Below are 21,252 nucleotides of genomic sequence, written 5' to 3' on the forward strand. Positions count from 1 at the left end.
TGCTGGATGCAGTGTGATGGGTTATAGCCAGTAGGACCGGCCCCTGGGCGGTACAGTGCAAGTGTTGCTGTCTAACACTTTCTGCCTAGTCCTCTCCTACAGGGGCGATATAACCCTAAGGTCAAGATGAAGATGCTGTGTCCGTCAATGAACGAAAAAGAGAAAATAGAAGTCAGCAGCTACAAATACTACAGCTGCTGGCTTTTAATAAATCAGACACTTGCCTGTCCCAGGGTCCAGCGATGCGGGTTAACGAAGCCCCGCTAGTCTCCCCCTCTCTGCGGCGCCAGCATTGTCACTGTGGGTGCCTGGCTATGGCTCCACGGCCAGTCACGCGCTGCACTAGCCATGATGTGACTGGCCGGGCAAGCATCTGGGACCTGTGATTTTTTTTGGGGGGGGGGGGGGGGGGGGGCGATCTCCCTTTCGGCACTGCAGTGCGTCAGGAGGAATTGGGAGCTGGAACCCGCCAAAGTAATATTACAGCCTTGGTATGGCTCCCAAAATTTTACCAAGGTTGCACCAATCTGGATGCAATAATTCTGTTGAATGGAGAATCGGAAACGAAATAAAAAATAGTTAAGCTAAGAGGGATTTCTTCCAAAAAAGGGGCAAAGATCCATGACCTTAGAACACTAGAAAAAAAAAAAAAAAAACCCACAGAACTCAGTGTGGGGTGGGGTTATCCACAAAAGCTTTACCAGTGTCCAACCACATAAAGGTAGTCTTTATTCCAGGGTTTTTGAATATCACCTTAGTCTAGCACTGTGAGATTAAGATTATGCGATTATGTGTATATCATTTACATCAGGAAAGTGGTTTGCTAGGTCCCTGGTGCATAGCTAAAAGGCCACTAAATAAGCCCCACCCCACTTCTTGCCAAGGACAAAAACAAATACTGCAACCAGAATTTCTTTAGCTTCACATATAATGGGGAGGGCTAGAAATGCCGTTTGGTTATTACGGCTCTCAGCTTTTCCACTGAGAAGACCTACGCTCTAATCCTGGCTTGTCACCAGAATGTGAAGCGCTTTCCAATGATAACTGATAGATAGATAGAGATATATAGATATGTAGATATATAGATATATATATAAAAAAAAAAAAACACACACCACACTTTTTTGGTAGCATTTGTAAAAAACGGATATATACCTGTGGGAGTCCAGGGGAAGGGGCAGTAGGGGGTCCTCCTATAGGCTGAGTAGCTTTGCTCATCTCATGTGCTGCTGCATAGGGTCCCCCGTAAGGTCTATTAAGAAAATATATACATATTTAACATCAAACATTGAAGCCCGCGGTTGTGTTAAAACGAACATGAAATGACACCATACTGTTTTAAAAGCCCTAGGTGGCCCTGGATTTTTTTTTTTTTTTTTTTTTTTTTAAGGAATTGGGAAATCCCCTCAAGTGAAAGCCCCCAGTTCGGCAAAAAAAATACAACTTGGCTATTCAGTGATCGGGATACCTGAATCACAAAGTGTCCTAGAATGAAGAGACTGACCATAGTTCCAGGTTGAAAATGTGGTCCTCCCTCCTATGCCACACTTATTAGCCGAGCAGCTGCCCATCATAGCAATAGGCAAATCGAGCAGAGCAATATATAATGTTGAAGGAGATGGGGCCCAGTTCTCAACCTGAAAGCATAGCACATTTTTGAATTCTGAACCACACTTACAGTATTACAACCTTTGTTTAGCTCATCCTGCTGCAATGTTGGAAATAAAAAACTTTAAACCATGCGAAACAGCAGTGCCATGAAGTTTACTGCATGCCTTTAAATACTGGTTCACCAGGAATATAAAAAAAAAAGTAAAAGTATGCACATTACATACAAACAGGGAATAAAGTACAATATATTTTTATGAACTGCAGTTGAATGTTGCCCTAAAGTGTCCCTGAGAATATCTATGGCAACTCTGTACATACCTCCTACACAGTCCAAAAACCAAAGTGTAAAATAGTATCAAGCAAAAGTGATCCAAAGTACACATGAAAACTGGTCCATATCAATGTCACACACAGGAGGCTGTGGGAGTCAAGTCTCAGTATTATGCAATTGCAGACATGTAGGGTGGGAGATGTTCTAGGGAATTGTAGTACTGAGAATGCTTACCGGTAAGATATGACCTCCCAGCAGTTATCTATAAAGCATATGTACACTTCACTGGGTATGTGTGAGATGATACACAGGGATGAAAGAAATCTCCCTACGAGTTTTACATGAACATCTGCTGTCTTCAGCATTACCGTATATACTCGAGTATAGGTCGATCCGAATACAAGCCGAGGCCCCTAATTTACCACAAAAAAAACCTGGGAAAACTTATTGACTCGTGTATAAGCCGAGGGTGAGACATGCAGCAGCTACTGTTACAGCTTAAAAGAGTGGAAAAGAGGGTCCACAATGCCCATCTGCAGCTGCATACCTCCCTGTGTCCCGTCCCTCCCTGTGTCCCGTCCCTCCCTGTGTCCCTCGCAGCCTACCTGTGCCAATCTGCAGCCTCTTTGCCTTCTGCAGCCTCTGTGTGCCATGCCGCACCTCTCCTCCGACAGACGGCGGCCATTCCAGCCTAAAAAAAGGGGCTGAAAATCTCGGCTTATACTCGAGTATATACGGTATATATTCTTTAGAAAGTGCACATTGTGTTAGAGATTTTCTCTTCCTGTTCAGCACTGGAGTGAAGCCTGGGCATACAGCCAAGTGAGTTGATTGGAGGAAAAGCACCCCCCTTCTCATAGGTAGAGACTTTCAGAACTGTTGAATAGTTTAGCTTTCTGCTAATTTATAGCATCTTCCCAACACAAAACTCTGGCTGGTTTTATCTCAGTTGAAGGAGAACTTGTCAGACACTTCAGGACAAGTGCTTTAAAGAGAGATAAAACACTGCAGATATATGTGCCCAGCTCTAATTTCATGAATTGGGTTTACATCCACTTTAAAAAGGAGGAAAAAAATAAAAAATAATAAAAAAATAAATAAAAAAAACACACCCTGTAAGGCAAAGGCATAATGAACTAGTATGCATAGCATACTAGCTCATTATGAATAACTTACCTGACAACGAAGCCCCCGAATCGGTCCTCAGTCTTCCTCTTTGCCGCTGCCATGTATCCCAGAGCGAGTTCTGGGTCTCGCTGCTCCAGCGCTGCGATTTGCCGGAGCCGCGATGACGTCACTCCACACACACACACATACGTGTAAGGATGTACTTTGTTGAGAGAGGGGGTTGTTCTTAGGGAGGGGTGTGTGTGTGTGTGTGTGTGTGTATATATACACACACACACACACCTAAGAACAACCCCCTCTCTCAACAAAGTACATCCTTACACAGGTAAGGCTTCTTTCACACATGCGGACTGTATGTCCTAATTTCATCCATCCGTTTGAGGATGAAATACGGACATGCATTCCTATGGTCCGATTCTGCAGACGGAGGAAAATCCTAGTTTTTTATCCGTCTGCAGAGTGGATCGGACAAACACAGACAGACTGTCCGTGTTCATCCGATCCCCCATAGAGGAGAGCGGAGAGCTGACAGGGCGGTCCCTGCACACTGTGCAGGGACCGCCCTGTCATCCGCCAACTCAGCGAGGATAGACGGAGCGATCCCCGCTGATCAAGCAGATCATCACGGGGCAGATCATTACGGATCCATCCCATGTGAAAGGGGCCGGAGCATATTTTAACATTAGGTTTACCCTGGAATTCTAATTCAAGAAGTGAACAGAAATGGAAAGGAGGGGGGGGGAAGGATAATCAGCTATATTGCGTGGCTGGGAACATATACAGCTGCCGACACATTGTGAGTATATCCAAACACATACAGAGGAAACATTCCACAAATGTAGTCAACCCGCAAGTCTTATACGAAAGACTAAAATGCTACACAGTTCTAACAGCATCTGGGAAGGTACCAATATAGATCACCACCGTTGACAACATCCTCTGGAAGCCTGTTTGAAAAGACAAAACTTCAAAACCAAACTGGTTTTAATGTAAGCATTTAGGCCTCGTTCACATGAGGTGGTGCATTCTCTATCTGCCCTGAGTAAAAATTACCACTCACCAAAAGCATTTTTGCTACCATTTGATGGTCAAACCAACATAAGCAAACTGGCAATTGTGACCGTCACCAATCACATCATGCCCTGAATGTAACCATTTTTGGAAACTTAAATCGGTTTAGTCCCTTGCTGGTCCTGGCATAATTTCCTGGGCTTCCTCCAGGTGCTGATCAATGTTCAGGGCAAGATGTCACTCCCACGCATGCGCAGGACTGCAGTCATCCTGGTACACAGTGTGCTGGAACGTACACGGAGTTGAGGTTGTGCCGTTCACAGAAGATGACTTGGAAAGTTGATATTGTTCAAGGCACAAGGAAATTATAAGAATGCCCGATTTCTATCAGGACCAAAATATATTTTTCTGCAATTGCAGAAAATGTATTTCAATGTGGTGGCTGCTTTGACTTTCTATTTTCAGGCTACGGACTGATGAGCTACAATATATTAAAGCGGTATTAAACCCAAAACCAACAATGTATTCTATTGCAGCATATCAATCATTAGATGTCGCGGCTGCATGTGTTTATTTCTTTGGCTTTTTCCTCTGATGATCTGGCTTGTAACATGCCTCTTTTGTATTAGCGAGACAAATCTGGATAAATGAGCACAGGAGACACAGCAGCATTGTCAGTCTGGATGTGTACTGGGGGGGGGGGGGTTATGCATTTAACAGATTTAAATATACTAACACATTGAAGCCAGCTGCAGCTCACACTTTATAAAATTTAGCTGCAAGATCATTAAGAATAGAGATCCTGCTTTTCATCCCTGATGGGTTTTACCTCCTCTTTATTCCTCCTGTAAAGTTAAAGCATAATGGACCCATTATGTTGCACATAACTGCAAACAAAGCTCGTGATGTCCCCCGATGGTGGCCACATCCATCTTCACCCCTCTTTCTTCTGGGGCCGTGGACTCCGGCTCGGTGATTGGCCGGAGCCACGTGATGTCACGCATGAGCATTGGAAGCCGCCAGTCACGGCCCCTTTAGAAACGGCACAATCGTGCCCCTTTTTCAGAGAGCATGCGCTGATGACGTCAACGCAAGCATATATGGTAAATATCGCACAGGTTTAGGAGATATTTCCAGTACCTAAAAAAGGGAAACTAATGTAGCTATAAGATCTAAAAACTGGTAAGCTGCAATATAATAAATGGTTAGCTTTTGGGTGTAATGCCACTAAATTTCTCTTATTTGGATTATAGGCACTTTAAAGAAAAAAAAAAAATTATACAGTGAAGCATAATGAATTGATGTATGCGTTCTTTATGTCCTGTATAGAAATGTATAGAGAAAGATGAGAGTAATTTTACACAGGGACTCTGATACAACAAACACCCTGGGAAAAGCATACAATTCACATACAATGTGCATACTACACTAATATTTTACAACTCAAATAACCTACAGTTCTAGGCCACACGAGTTCACACCCACTATTCAAAAGGGGAAAAGCAAAGTCCCACCGTCTGCATATCTTCTGTTACCTGCTGCTAACACAAACAAAGGAATTCGAGGACTGGGCTATTGACCTTGTGTCCGAACAAGGACCGGCGGTGACAACTTTGTTAGGGGAACAAAAGCTGCTGATTAACAAAGTATTCAAAGCTGTACCTAACTGTATGCGTATGTAAAGAGCAGCAAGAACAAGTTTCAAACCAGAGGCTCTCTCATTTATCAATACAGAACATTCCATAAACACACATGTTCTATCACAATTTTGTTCAAGAAAGGCACCTCTGAAATCACACCATCATAAAAAACACACAAGATCAAAAATAAAAGCCAAATGCAGACCTTAAAAAAAAAAAAAAAAAAAACACACACACACACACACACACCTGGGTGCAGCCTTGGAGTATTTTTTTTTTCTGCTTCTAGAAGCAAATAGCATTATCCTATGTGTTCATGCATACTATTTTAGTCTAGAAGCATTTTAAAGTTTGTTTCTAGCAGAAAAATTGTAATATGTTTTTGGGAGCGATTTGGTAGCAAGAAAATAAAAAATAAAAAGTGAAAGCTTCTAACTGCTGCTAAAAGCTGTCACAAAAACACTAAGCATTTTTCAGGATTTTTTTTATAGCTTTTAGTGTGTGGAGCCTGAATGCCTTAATTTTAGATTATCTAGTAGGAAGCCCAAATAGGTTTAGGATTGTGGCAATACATTTTGACAACAGAATGGGCTCACGCGCAAGGGAGCAGAAAACAGTTCAGATCTGTACTGTGCAGTTTCATATCTGGACCTGACCTGAATGTAGAAGTATTGTAGGGCTATGGGCCCATCCACACAGGTGCAATGTGGTCACTATTCATTCCCCCATAGCACCAAGCTGCAAAAACCTAAAGAAAAAATTGCCCGCCGTCTCATTTTGCATGTAAATAATTGTGCGGCCATTTGAACGCCCAACGCATAAATGGACCAGCGATGCACCGAAACGTCAGCAGCAGAAACATATTGGCCGAAAAATGGGGTTCTCTGCATATTGCCAATAAGAAAAAGGTGCCGTTTACCATGCTTAGTGTGTTTTTCATAGGTAGGTCATGTGACAAAAACGCATTAAAAAAAAAAAAAAAAAAAAAAAAAAAAAAAAAGGTAACACGGGTACGTTGGTGCATTTTCAAATGGATTTTGACGGGGAGGTGGATTTTTTGACTGACCAAAAATGCAGCAAGCAAGATTTTTTTTAACCTCACAATGGAAGCGCAAGGGACGATGTGAAAACAAACAGAATTTAAAAGGGAGGCTTTTTTTTTAAATTAAATTCATGATATTAATCACTTTAAAGACCAGGTCTTTTTTCTGACATTTGTCGCTTACAAGTTAAAATCAGTAAATTTTTGTATAAATGTGAAAGATGATACGCTAAGTAAATAGAAATCTAACATGCCATGCTTTAAAATTGTGTACGCTCGTAGAATGGTGGGAAACTGGTACCAGAAAGAAAAAAAAAAAAAAAAGTCCATAGACAACGCTTTAAATTTTTTTACAGGTTACCCGTTTGGAGTTACAAAGGAGGTCTTGTGCTACAATTATTGCTCTTGCTCTAACAATCTCAGTGATACCTCAATTGTGTGGTATGAACACAGTTTACATATACAGGCGGGATGTAAACATACCTTGCAATATAAATAAGCATGACAGGCCCTCATTGTTGAGAGATCTGTGGTCAAGAAGACACCTGATCTTTTACACCTTGGAAAATAAATAAAATAAAGAAGCTGGCTGCTAGCTGTAAATAAAATACAGAGTTATGGCCATTAGCTGCTGCCATAACCTCAGTATTTAATGCCAAAATAATAACGTATATTTACAGTGAGGCGGTCGGCAAGAGGTTACTTAAAAGTCAAATTATATATTTTTTTTAAATTGACATTTTTGGTTTTGGCCAAGTGCATTCTGAATTTTCAGTACCAAAAATTTCCCATTCAGTGAACCTCTAAAATGGACATTGCCCTGCAATGCCTGCTAGGCCTACCAACTGGTTGTGGACCTTTTTCCCCTACGAATGGGCTGCTAAACCAGAGGTGAAATGTCCCCATCTCGGTTTTTCAAAACACAGCCGCACGAAAACTACATGGGGCAAAAGAAAAAAAAAAAAAAAAAGTTTTTCCAAAGCATGGGGGAGCCAGTAAGAATTAATGGCACACCTGGGCATCTGCTAAAGAGCAGTGTATTTTGCCTGCAGGCGGGGGAATGTGCAATTAGCATTCGTTTACTGACCCACATATCTATGAACACAGACAGATCTTTCTTCTTGCTTTCTGCCACAAAAGTCCTGTCTAAATTTCATTAGGGTGTGCACGAGACCCAGGCTAAAAAACATCTTTATCCGGAAAGCAAAGAATATAGATTATGTATTCAGAGACTGCTTCATGCACACAATGCATCCAGTCCAAGTAAAAAAAAAAAAATCTGACAAAAAAAAAAAAAAACACGAAAAACAATTAGCATAGATCTCTACCTTAATTTACACCCAATATCTGCATGCTAATCTTCTGGGTTTTCCCAAGAGATTTTGCACTGGGAGACAGGGTTACAAAGAGGTAAACATAATGCATTCTAATGCAAAGATGAGTAAAATGAGCAGGACTACTTGCTAATAACTTGGACAGGAGGGGGTCTGAACTTTAATCAAGGAGGCATCACAGAGGAGAAATCCACTGTTCAGTTAGATAATAAAACTCACCTAGACATACATATGGTAATATAGCATTTGTTTAGGCTGAACAGCTGGCATTGTTAAACAAAAACACATGTTAACATCTACACAAAGTTGATTAAAAAAAGTAATTCTGACAAAACCGAATACATCTCAGCTTGTACACGGCAGACTTCACAGGATTTTCCCATTTGCACATTCTTCTGGATGTACACTATAAAGCATATGCTTACCAATCTTATTTACTTGTTTTAATACCATTCTATTAATGCTGCATTACCAAAAATGAACATGCAGCCACATCCAACCAAAGACCAAGGCCCCACACATACTATGGGCAGGAACAGCAAGCAACCAAATGCATTATAAAGACTTCACTACACTATAGCATTTTGTTTTGCTATAACCATTCATTTTAGATATGGCTTATTAGGAGCAAAAAAAAATAAAAAAATAAAGCTTTTTTTGTGGTGCACCATCACTGGTGTGTAGTTTTGTCTGAATTTACAGTACATGTCAATGCCCTACCCTTCACCTTAGCATGTACACATTTTTAATGTTGACGACTTGAATATTGCAAAGGCATGCAGAACACCCATGTCCCTAAAGAAAATATTTTGAGGTCATGAAATTGTTGCCACCACATGTGAACAGATCCAGGAACTTTTGGAGAACCGTTTTGCAACTACAATAGAGAGAGATAGAGAAATATGTTTTAACAACCCCCAGCATGAATTAGGTCCTGTCCCTCCTTTTTCGGCTCATGTTTAAAACTGCTAAAATAAAGATATGAATCTCAGAGTAGAACTATAGGTAAAAAATTTGAATAGAATAAGGAGGGGGGTTATAACCCCTTCTAGATATTTTTTTGCCATTGTCCCCCCATTGCAGAGATTTTCCTTCACTTCCTGTCCCATGGCCAAACAGGAAGAGAGGAAATCCCTGCAAATTAGGGGAATCTTTTGGAGACGCCCAGGTCACCAGAACTAGAGTCCCCATTGGAAGTTCTCCTCTACTACTTTTCTGGGGACAACCCCAGAAGATACCTGGGGGTGAAGATACCTGTCTAAGACAGGTATTTGCACAAACTTCCTGGCATAGACTCCCGTGGGAGTCTACACCTCTTTCCTTCCCACTGCGCTGTCTGCTGGGACACACACGGGTCACAGACACAGCAGGGACTGTTCTGATTGTGCAGCGCGACTCGCGCATGTGCAGTAGGGAAACGGGAAGTGAGGCCACAAGGCTTAATTTGCCCGATTCCCTTACCCAAGATGGTGACAGCATCCGAGGACCGAGGGACAGTCTGGCCTCGGGTGCCGACATCACAGGCACTCTGGACAGGCAAGTGTCCTTATTTTAAAAGTCAGCAGCTACAGTATTTGTAGCTGCTGACTGTAAAAAAAAGCAGGGGCTCCCTGCAGGACTTCTGCTTTAAAGCTCCATTCACATTTGTGAATGTGGCTCTTTGTTACATGCGAGAGACCCAGCAGGGGTTCCCAGCGATTTAGCTGCAAGCACAAGCCCCGCTGAAAGCAAAAAAAGGAAGCTGACCACTCCTGAAGCTAATCGTGACTGTTCGCATATAAATCACTCATTCAACAGAACTGAAGTTTTACTTTACAGAAAAAAAACAGCCATAGGATAAATATAAAGGTCGTCACTGCTGACTTCATTCCATAGATCCTAGTTACCCAGATCATCACCTGAGTTACCGAGTCATAGGAATGCAAATAAGGATGCCTGGCTATACTTTTTTTTCCAGATTTGCACACAGTTTCCTGATCAATGACAAAAAAATAAAAATTATTAATGTTTGCAATCTCCATATTTCACCAAGGAAGAGTTCACTGGTAAAAAAGTAAATCAAAGAATTATGGGAGCTGCTACTGCTGACCTCATTATGAAAATGCTACCAACTTTTTTCTGGCTTCAAAATCGATTCACTGACCTGAACAAGCATGCAGCTAGTGTAGTCAGAACTCAATCTACATGCCAGTTCAAGGTCATTGAGTACTGAAATGCTCAGCAAGATGGCCAGGCAGCTAGCATTTTAGGAAGTTTTTCCACCCAGACAGACTTCCTTTAAAGCAGTATTAAGCAAACATATTGCAGCATGCCAATCTTTAGATGTGATGGCTGCATTCCTTTTCTTAGGCTCTTTTCACTTAGTGATTCAGCCAGTAAGTCTGTTGATTTTCAACACAACAAGCTGAGGCTTGAGACAAACCAAACTATTCAACACTGACATAGGTGCTTACAATGATTAGCTTTTATTCATGAAAAACTTTCCCCAAAAGGAATTAAAAAAAAAAAAAAAAAAAAAAACTGTTGACGTAACTGCTTATAAACATATTACACTGACAAATTGAATCTAAATTCCAGTTATCTAAACCAGCGTTTCTCAACTCGAGTCCTCAAGGCACCCCAACAGGTCGTGTTTTCAGGATTTCCCTCAGATGAAATGGCCGTGGTATGATTACTAAGGCAGTGAAACAGATCAAATCACCTGTGCAAAAAAAAAAAAAAAAAATGGAAGCCTGAAAACATGACCTGTTGGGGTGCCTTGGACTGGAGTTGAGAAACACTGTTCTAAACCTGCTAGCACATCTAATGATCCCTCCTCCCAGACAGACAATGCTGATGTCCAAATCTGCCCCTGTGCTCCTTCATCCAGATTGTAGGCACTCCAATACAAGAGGTGTATTACTGACCAGTTTATCAGGTAAAAAAAAAAATAAATAAAAAAAAAAGCCCTAAAGAAACCTAATGCAGCCATCCCTTCTATTGATAAGCTGCAATATATTACATTTTTGTGTGTAATACCACTTTAAGAATTTACATGTACTTTGCCTTATTCAGTGTAGTCACTATACAACCGATTTGGAAGGAAACCGTGCTCTTGCTCCATGAAATCACAAGTATGGAAGCAAAGTGTACATCTGCTTAAATAAAGCAGATTGGCAATTCATGTCCTGAGCTACCACTGGGATGAAATACACATAATAGCATTAAAGCAGCCCTACAGGCAAATAGAACTAAAAGAATCCTTATATGTATGAAAATGTAGTGAAATGGTTTCTGTAATCTTCTCACAATCTCCTGTATAGCAAAAATCCAGCTGCAGTGTGTTGCCAAATAGGTGTTAAAGAGATAGCAGCAGAGGGAAGCATTTAGGCAGCTCTCAGCAGGAAGGCGAAAGGAAGACCCTGTGAAATGTAAAATCAGCACTGCAACCAAAAAGGAGGAGGAGGAGGGGTGCCCAAACCTGTAAATAATTTTCATCATAGTAAACATCCCAATTCATGCCTGATGTCCAGGACACCTCCACATTAGATATGAAGGCTTGTCCAAAGTAACGTAAATAAAACTATGTTCTACCATCATATATGTAATCTCTATATCCTTCAATGGGTTTCCACAGAGCACAAAAAAACTAAATAAAAAAGCATTACATAATAGTAAAGCAGAACCTTAATCAAAACAACTTGATAAAAAAAAATTATATACATTTATAAAATGTTCTTTAGCAAGGAACATACATTCCACATTAATTATGCTACCAAAATGTGTGCTGTAAATTGCCTCCGGTAATTTTACTGTTTGTTGCTGGAGGCTGCCATTTTGCTGAAGCCAAGAGCACCTGAACAGCAGTAAATCTTTGAACAGTCAGTAAATTTGCCTCTACAAATTTAGAAGTACCTAAAAATGGAGAGCAACTGAACATGTGCATAGGGAGGGGAGACCGTGTATAAGGCTACGTTTCCACTAGTGTGACATGTCATGAGATTTGGGACTGCCAAGTCGCATTACAAGTCATGCCCCATTATTTCCAACGAGTACCATTTATATATCTGTGCAAATTCAAGTCGCAGCGACTTCAAAGTAGTCCATGCACTACTTTGGTCCGACTTTGATGCAACTTGAGGACCTCAAGAATACACAGGCATTGCTTCAAGCTGCATTAAAATCAGATTTTTTAATAAAAGTGGAAACCTAGACTTACTGGGTTTTAACCTCTTCCCGCCCAAGGTACATCATATGTCCTTGATTTTGTGCAGGTAATATCTGAATGATGCCTGTAGCTACAGGCATCAGATAGTCTTTTTTAGCCAGAGATTCCCTACTCGATCATAGCAGCTGTTCCACCACTTGATCGGTCTTATGGGCGGCAAGAGGGGACGTCCCCCTCCTGTGTTTCTACCGACTTACCGCTTCCATTGGCGAGTTGGAGACAGAATCCACCAACCTCGGATGTTTACCATAAAGATTTCTGGTGGACCAGATGGTCTCTGGAGTCTATGATCGTTCGGAAGCCAAGTGCAATGTTGTGATGTCACACCTGGCCTCTGCAATCAAACGAACGGCACCGCCACGGCTGAGAAGCCAAGATTGTTTATTTTATTTGTTTGATTTCAGGCTTCCCAGCCTAGAGGTGAGATGTGGGGTCTTATTAAGCCCATATCTCACTGTAAAGACATATTCCCATTACAAGGGATGTTTATTTGTAATAGGAATAAAAGTGATCATTTTTTTTATTTATTTTTTTTATTTTATTTTTTTTAATAAAAAAACGCCCTTGTACCCGTGCTTGCACGCAGAAGCAAACGCATATGAAGTCCCCACATATGAAAACAGTGTTCAAAACACACGTGAGGTATCACCATAAACGTTGATACGCGAGAGCAATAATTCTAGCCCTAGACACCCCCCCCCCCCCCCACTTCAAAAAATGTAACCAGTAAAACAAAATTTAAAGTGTCGCCTATGGGGATTTTTAAGTACCAAAGTTTGGCACCATTCCACGAGTGTGAGCAATTTTGAAGCGTGACATGTTAGGTGTCCATTTACTCGGCACAACTTCGTCTTTCACATTATGCAAAAAAAATTGGGCTAACTTTAATGGGTTTGATTTTTTTTTTAAAGCATGACATTTCCCCCATGCCCCCAAAAAATAAACTGTTCGAAAAATTGCTGCACAAATACCATGTGAGGTAAAAAGTTGAAACAACCGCCATTGTATTCTCTAGGGTCTTTGAAAAAAAAAAAAAAAAAATGTTTGGAGGTTCTATGTCATTTTCTTGCAAAAAGATGAATTTTACATGTCTGAGAGACATGTCAGAATTGGCCTGGATTAAACAGTATAGGCACTTTTAGTTGTACATAGCTATACCTACAAAAGGGGCCAGCATGAATTGATCTAGCATTATTTAAATTTTCTGACTAAAGTTTTACTTTACCTTCAGGTCCCTCTAGACCCAACTGTTGGTTCTTGGCTAATTATATTGCACACATACTGTACTTTTTTGCAAGCCCTTTTCTATGCAACGACCTGCCTTGACTTGCATCAAGATTTTAAAGGTCTGATTACCTATAAACATGCCAATTTTTAAAAGCAGTATTATATAGCATTGGCTTTGAGGTCACTTCCTGCCTCTTCCTTAGGCCTCAACACCTACCCCAGGATTTTTCCCAGCCATCTCTAGATATGCACAGGAACATACACAGCTCCTGCACACACCACACATTATCTAAACCGGGAAGTGGACTGAGGAGTATGGATCACCAGGGAAGCCAAACTAAAATAGGAGCTTTTTTTTTTTTTTAAACCCCTCACAATTATGTGCTTCCCAATGCGTTTACACACATTCCATGCAAAAAATAAAATAAAGCATGTTGCTGTACTTTAAGGAAAAATACACTGAACACAGTGGGTATGAACTAAGGCGACTTGAAAACATTGATTTTGCTGTGCATGTGTTCAGGATTTGATTAACACACCTGAAAGCATCTGGGGTGAAAAGGCCTTTATACAGATGCTATGAAAATAAAACGTTTTCGTACTATATGGTTTCAAAATCCAATCTTTGGCTATTGTTGTACCCTTTACCTTATCTGCACAGAACACTATAGTCTACTACTTAGAAGTCTATGGCATATTCAATCACACATGCTTAACATTTAAACTTCAAATAAAAAAATCTAATATTGCGTTTGCAAAAAAGTGAACCACCAAAAATACATTGGGAATATACACATCTTAAAAAAATGCCACCTTAACCAACTGAGCTGTGCTTAAACAAAACCAAAAATGCAAAAAGGTTGACTAAACACAAAGTTAAACATTGAAATATTAAGCTTGAAATCACACAGTATTCAAGAAATTACAACAAAAGCCAAATAAAAGGCTTAGGCCCTAACTCAACCACCATTTCTTTAGCCTATAGCTTAAGCAAACCAGCAATGCAACAAAAGTTAATGAACTTTCTACAGTGTGCCATAAATAAGCAGAAAAATATAACACTTACATTAGAAGCATGCAGATCTGATGTGGCTTTCCAAACTCAACTTACTGTATAATGAAGGGATCTCACACATATGAAAGCTGGCACAGGTCAATCCCCTCCCCCAAAACAGCCAGCAAGAGAGTCTCCCAGCCTGATAACATTTGTTAGTATGCATTGTTGGGGTAAGTTCATTGCATCTCAAAAGGGCAGCAGGATATGCACAGATGGCTCAACCCCCTCCCAAAAAAACAAACAGTTAAAGGAGAGCCTTCAGTCCTTGTTAAACCTGCTGATTAGGTATTCCCTCCCTCCCCCCCCCCCCCCCCCCCACCAGAGCAATACTAAACTCCTTCTCATACACACTATTATTGGGCACACTTGTATTAATAATTTGGATTGCCTACAAGTTAAATGTAAGTTACTGTACTATAACTTAAGGTTGCAGATCAATAACTCCCAAAAGGGAACATTGATTACACTGAATGACAACATAAAAAGTTAAATGGAGAAAAAAAAACAAAAACGTATATACTATATGTACATCATAAGCACTTATTACTATGAAAACAAAATTTAGAATTCTTAAGCCAGATTCACACCTCAACATTTTGTAGCTTGAAGCTCCAAAAAAGCTAGAGAAAGAAAATTGTTTTTTTTTTTCCCTCTATGGAGATGGTTCACATCTCCACTCCAAGTCGCCTGAGGCTAGGTTCACACTATTGCGATGCGGGAACGCCGCGAATCCGCGGCGTTTTCCCGCATCGCATACCTCCCGCCGGCAGTTCACACTGCCCTATGCGGACGGCTGGGGGTGTCAATGTTATGTTAATGACACCCCCAGATCCGTCGGCATATCGCAGTGCGATCTGCCGACTCGCACAGGAATCGGATCGCATGGTGTGAACCCCCATGCGATCCGATTCCGTTGCGGACCCAAAAAAGGGTCCTGTGCGAGTTTGCTGCGGGACAGCTGCGAGTTCAGCCATACTATCTGTATGGCTGAACTCGCAGTGCTACGGAGATCGGATGTGATTTGCTGTGCGAATCACATCCGGATCTCCCCCCGCAGCAGTGTGAACCCAGCCTAAAGCTGGGGGGAAAAAAAAAAAAAAAAAAAAAAGTTGAGTTTTTTTTGTAGCTCAAAATGGGCAAATGTGCTCTTTGTTCCCATTGAAATGAATGGAAACAAACAGCACACTTTGTTGTGCATTTTTGCACACACACATGCACACACAGAATGAGTACACAACTAAAAATCATAAAATACCCAAACCTGAACATAAAAAAGTTGGGTATTAGTAATTTAATTTTTTTAAAGGTTAGGGATTCATCTTTTTATTAAATTTATTGCATTAATGATTACTTTTATTGGTGTATTCATTTTACATTTATCATTAGAGGTATTATTAAATCCCTACTCCGAACAAATATAAAACACTATAACAGGAATAAGAAAATACGTAAAATAGCTGATAAAAAAAGCTACAAAAAAAAAAAAAAAACTTAGCAACAAAAACGAAGATAGTTTTCTATATTGGCTAATTAAAAAAAGCCAAACGTTCAAAAGTGCTGTATAAAAAGCATCAACAATTGCACAAAAGCAGAGGGGGGGGAAAAAAAGCTCAAAAACACTACACTCAGGGTGTGAATGCAGATAGTTTACAGCAAACTACTTTTTCGACAGATTAAGGTACTGCCATGTTGGGGGATGCTACTTTACAGGCGTAGGTGATGAGACTGGTATAATAAGCTAGTGTTCCCACGACTATTTAGCTACCTATAGTTAGTGATGCTAGAAAACCAAAATTTGAAATAAAAAATAAACCCCCCCCCCTCCCCCCAAACACATTATAACATAGTAGAATATAAAAGTGGTCAAAAATCAAAGGGTTGTTACCAGTTTGTACCAGGATGAGCATAACCTATGCCACCTACTTCCGCCCCCCCCCCCTCACTAGTGGCCAAGAAAAGGTTAAAACCACTGCAAAGCGCTGCTGCGACAGCGGTATAGCTGTGCTGCCCGATTTCAACCGCTCCAAAGATGCTGCTAGTAGGACTTTGAGTGTCCTGCCAGTGCACCGCTTCAGTGTGAAAGCCCTCGGTGCTTTCACATTGGAGAGATAGCAGCGGCTCTTTTAGGGCAGGCACCATTTTTAGCGCTGTAGAGCCTGCAAAGCGCCCTCCATGTGAAAGGGGTCCAACAGACCATCCTAGGGAGTAAAACTGGGCATACATTAGTAGATTAACATTTGTTTTTTGTTTTTTACACCTCTAAAACAGGTAGAACATGTAGGATGTTCCCAAAGGTGAATGTATTCTTTAGGCCACTGGTTTTACCAAAGAGAACGCTGCCACCATTATATAGTTCTTTGGGGGGGTGTCTGCCATGCGGTTTAAATGAATTCTGTCAGCAAATAGCCTTTCGAAAAACCTCTGAAGAAAGCAGACATTCCTAGACTAGTTCTAGATTCTAGACTGCACTTTCAGTAATGCTAAACAGATTGAACCTCTCCGTCTCAAAACTATGGTGACTCGCACCAGCAAACACTTGGGAGGAAGAAACCCCAAACCAGATACACAATGACACATTCCCCATCTGCTGGTGACAGCTCCTGCAGGCATAATGGGATGAGTGTGATCAATCTATAGCTAGCAGAATGTAGAACTGCAGAGGCCCAGGGCAGCCTATAGAGGGGAAGAAAAAAAAAAAAAAAATGTGTCAAGACGAGGCATGTGCTGATAAGCATATGGGTCAGCTACCAGATACCCTTTAAAGGGTTAAAACCAGTTTATAATTTAGTGTCTGCTTTCAGAGATGCAACAGAAATTAGCAAAAAACTCAACAAAATGAGAGCAATTCCTCTCTTCGTCAGTTTTTAGCTGAATGTGTGTCCCCCACTGGAAAAATTCCCTCCACCTCCTGCTCTGGTGACAACTAAAAATAAAACCTATGTCTCAGTGAAATTGGGCACAGGACAAAGAAGGCAAGTCTAACTATGGAGATCAAATCCTGATAAAGGTTCTAACACATGCCCAATAATAAAAAAAAATAAAGTTTTGGATAGAAATACACTTTACCTGTAAAAAAAAGTCTGCAGTGGAGCTCTCTCTGCGTTGCCATTTCTGATGAAGGGAATGCCTCTGACTTGGTTCCAGCCCAAAGCAAAGTCTGATTCATCCATTTAGACCTTGTTCATACCATGTATAGACAGGAGGTTTTCTGCAGTTGTCTCTGCAAGGACACAAAGAAAACAATAGTTCTCTATGTGCCCTGTTCAACACCACAACACTGGTATCACATGTGGATGATTGGTGTGCAGAAATATGCAATGTGTATGCAGTTATCTGCACAGAAAAAAAACAAACAAAAAAACAAAAAACAAACCACACCTCATGCGACAGCATTGTTCTGGTGTGAACAGGGCACACAGAAATCAATGGATTTCTTGGTATCCTTGAAGACCTACTTAAAAATTACACAGTGATCTGCGCATGGAGTTACTAGCCCATGCAAGTCAAATCTGTGCGTTTTTTCCATCAGTTTTTATGCACATATGGTGGTAACGAGGCCTAAAGGTTTTTTTATTAACTACTGGCTGGTCACAGAGGTGCTATCATTCTGCGATAGCTTGAAGTCATCTAGAAATGTACATAAGGGTCACCTCCAATGGCTGCTTCCCTGCTGCTGGCTGTGCCAGTCAGTTCTGTCCTCAATATAGTGAGTGTGGTTCATCTGCTTGCCGACTGGCCAACACCGATATACGTTGGCAGAAGGGGACATGCAGGCAGATTTGCGTACCTCTGCGGTTTGCGGGAGCCCACTGTGAGTGTGGTCGCGAGTCCCACGGACTTGATGTCCATGGGGACACCCATGATCATCTCAAGGAGAGGAAGAACAGGGAAATGCTGATGTAAACAAGCATTTCCCCGTTCTGCCTAGTGACACTGTCACTGATCACAGCTCCCTGTAATCGGGAGCGCTGATCGCCACCATTACTAGTAAAAATAAATAAAATTGCAATAAAACTATCCCCCATTTTGTAGACACTAACTTTTGTGCAAAATCTATAAATGCTAAAAAAAAAAAAAAAAAGCAAAGAACGAAAAAAATAAGTCACATTGTAATTGGTCATTATAAAATACCTTTCATTTTCAATCTGCAACAGTGTAATTTTCTAAAAATGTAATGCAATATGGCTACCTGGAGATGTTCTGTACACAGTGTGTATTTTTCACTCCCCAGAAACAATTTCCTGCTTGTATGATTGGCTCATCAGTTTTCCCAGAAGTCTGCACTAAGATACAAGTCAGGTTTCAGGCATACCCTGCAACAAATGTCATTTTTGGTGAGATATTTCCAATAGTAACACATCTAAAGAGATGCAGACCTAGCAGCGGCTAGATACTTGAAACTACTCTCATTAGAGCCACTGATAACAGGGGCACGGAAAAACAGGAATTTCTTCAGAACAACAAAAGGTAGGAATCTGCAACAAAGTGTGTTAAAATCCTTGTAATGTACATATTGCACTTTATTTTTTTTTCTCAAAAAAAGTGGCGCTGCGCATTAAAGTGAAAGGCCATCCTAAAATCTGTAAATCTAAAGCCATCCATGATCTAAGACTAACCTATCTCTCTGTAAAGAAATCGCTATACATACCTTATTGAAGCAGATCCAATACGATCTCCAGCGGCGGAAGCTCTGCAGAGGACACAGCCAACAATGGCTGTGAAATGAATGGGAAGGGATGTCACCCATAACCTTACTATGGGACTTCCGTTGTCTGATGCCTCTTCTGCACCCGCCTCCAGAGAAGCCACCACTGGCAGCTCATCGTGAGAGCGACACAGCAGCTGCAAAAAAATTTCTAGCGATTTCTTCTTTTCAGGGCTAGATAGGTCAAGTCTTAGGCCCCTTTCACACCAACGTCCCGTTCAGGCCCGCCTGTCAGTTTTTCAGGCGGACCTGAACGGGTGCTCCATAGAGCTCTATGGAGCGTCGGATGTCAGCGGTGACATGTCCGCTGACATCCGACCCGCTCCGATCCGAAAAAGTGTGACGGAGGAAAAAGCTATTTTTCCATCCGTCTGCGGATCGGATCGGATGACGACGGGCACTGCGGTCCGTCGTCATCCGATCTCCCATAGGGGAGAGCGGCGCTGTGACAGGTCCGTCCCTGCACAGTGTGCGGAGACAGACCTGTCATCTCCCTGCTCAGCGGGGATCGGCGGAGTGATCCCCGCTGAGCAAACGGACATCCACGGGGCGGATCAGAACTGATCCGCCCCGTGTGAAAGGACCCTTAGATTGTGGATGTCTGTAGATTTAGAGAGATTTTAGTGTTAAAGTGGAAGGCCACCCTAAAACATGTGTGGAAGATCCAGGGCATAGTAGCTAGGATGGCAAAATAGAAAAACTATCCTATTGGGACCCATATGAAAAGCTCATCTCAATTCCCCCATATTATTTTAATAGATTCCCTGCAAAGTAGGCAATATAATGTGTATGTGTAAGGTCCAATCTGTCCACTAAAATGCTAGTAACTTGCCAACAAACGGGGAGGAAATATTAAACTGGGAATAAAAATTAAATTTCAATATCTCACATGTGATGTTCTCCACTAATGAGGGTCCATTTTTGGCAGGAAAATAGGTCCAGTAAAGTTGAATGGAGCGTCCGCAACTCTCAGAAACCATTTAAAAAGCACATTGAAACCTTAAAGACACTAAAGCCCAAATTTGGTCTTTCCCATCAACTAAAATTATTTTTTTTGAAATGCTGCTGAAACATCTTTTTACTTGAAACTGAACACATGATTTTGGTGATTTCTAGTGCCATCCTTTCCCTCCTCTTCTAAAAACATGTCTATGTTGCTTTCATTGTACTGAACCAGGAGATTTTCCTTTACTGTCAGAGTGACAGGAAGTGCAGGGGAAACTCCCCTATTGGACTGGTCATGCTATGCAAAACAAAAATGTAAGATATGTCTGTAGTTGGACATCTAGCTGATCCAACTAGCCCTGATAATTCTCCCATTAGCAAGTTGAAGTGAGGGGATCTCTTAACCACTTGCTTACTGGGCACTTAAACCCCCCTCAGTCCCAGACCAATTTTCAGCTTTCAGCGCTGATGCACTTTGAGTGACAATTACGCGGTCATACAACACTGTACCCAAATGAAATTTTTATCATTTTTTTCCCACAAATAGAGCTTTCTTTTGGTGGTATTTAGTTACAGCTCGGAGTTTTATTTTTTGCTAAACAAAAAAAGATGCAAAAAAAAAAAAAAATCATGTTTTAATAGTTTGTTATAAAATTTTGCAAACGGGTCATTTTTCTCCTTCATTGAAGTGCGCTGAATAGGCGGCACTGATAGGCTGCATTGGTGGGCACTGATGGGCTGCATTGGTGGGCACTGATGGGCATAGTTAAGGCGGCACTAATAGGCGGCACTGATGGGCAAAGATGGGCACAGATAAGATGGCACGGATGGGCACTGATAGGTACCACAGATAGATGGGACTGATGGGCTCTGATAGGTGGCTCTGATAGGTGGCTCTGATAGGTGGCTCTGATAGGTGGCTCTGATAGGTGGCACTGATAGGTGGCACTGATAGGTGGCACTGATAGGTGGCACTGATGGGCGGCACTGATGGGCGGCACTGATGGGCGGCACTGCTGGGCGGCACTGCTGGGCGGCACTGCTGGGCGGCACTGCTGGGCGGCACTGGGGTGC

General features: G+C 41.5%; 1 protein-coding gene across 4 annotated transcripts in view; it reads right to left on the reverse strand.

The window, feature by feature from the left end:
- The window catches only part of EIF4G1 (eukaryotic translation initiation factor 4 gamma 1), a 105,798-nt gene that overhangs the window by 58,195 nt on the left and 26,351 nt on the right, over nucleotides 1-21,252 (reverse strand). For 3 of the 4 annotated variants that reach the window (XM_077487753.1, XM_077487752.1, XM_077487754.1), the window contains exons 2-3: nucleotides 17,595-17,748; nucleotides 1,156-1,252 (exon numbers count right to left, since the gene is read on the reverse strand). In XM_077487753.1, the coding sequence (XP_077343879.1) occupies nucleotides 1,156-1,252; nucleotides 17,595-17,698 (201 nt within the window). In that variant the 5' untranslated portion in view covers nucleotides 17,699-17,748. The remainder of the gene's footprint in view (nucleotides 1-1,155; nucleotides 1,253-17,594; nucleotides 17,749-21,252) is intronic. The other variant, XM_077487755.1, reaches the window with a different exon arrangement.

This window comes from Lithobates pipiens, unplaced genomic scaffold, assembly GCF_037356315.1.
Source record: "Lithobates pipiens isolate NorthernLeopardFrog02 unplaced genomic scaffold, aLitPip1_a1.2 Scaffold_18, whole genome shotgun sequence".
In the NCBI taxonomy this organism is placed as follows: Eukaryota; Metazoa; Chordata; class Amphibia; order Anura; family Ranidae; genus Lithobates; species Lithobates pipiens.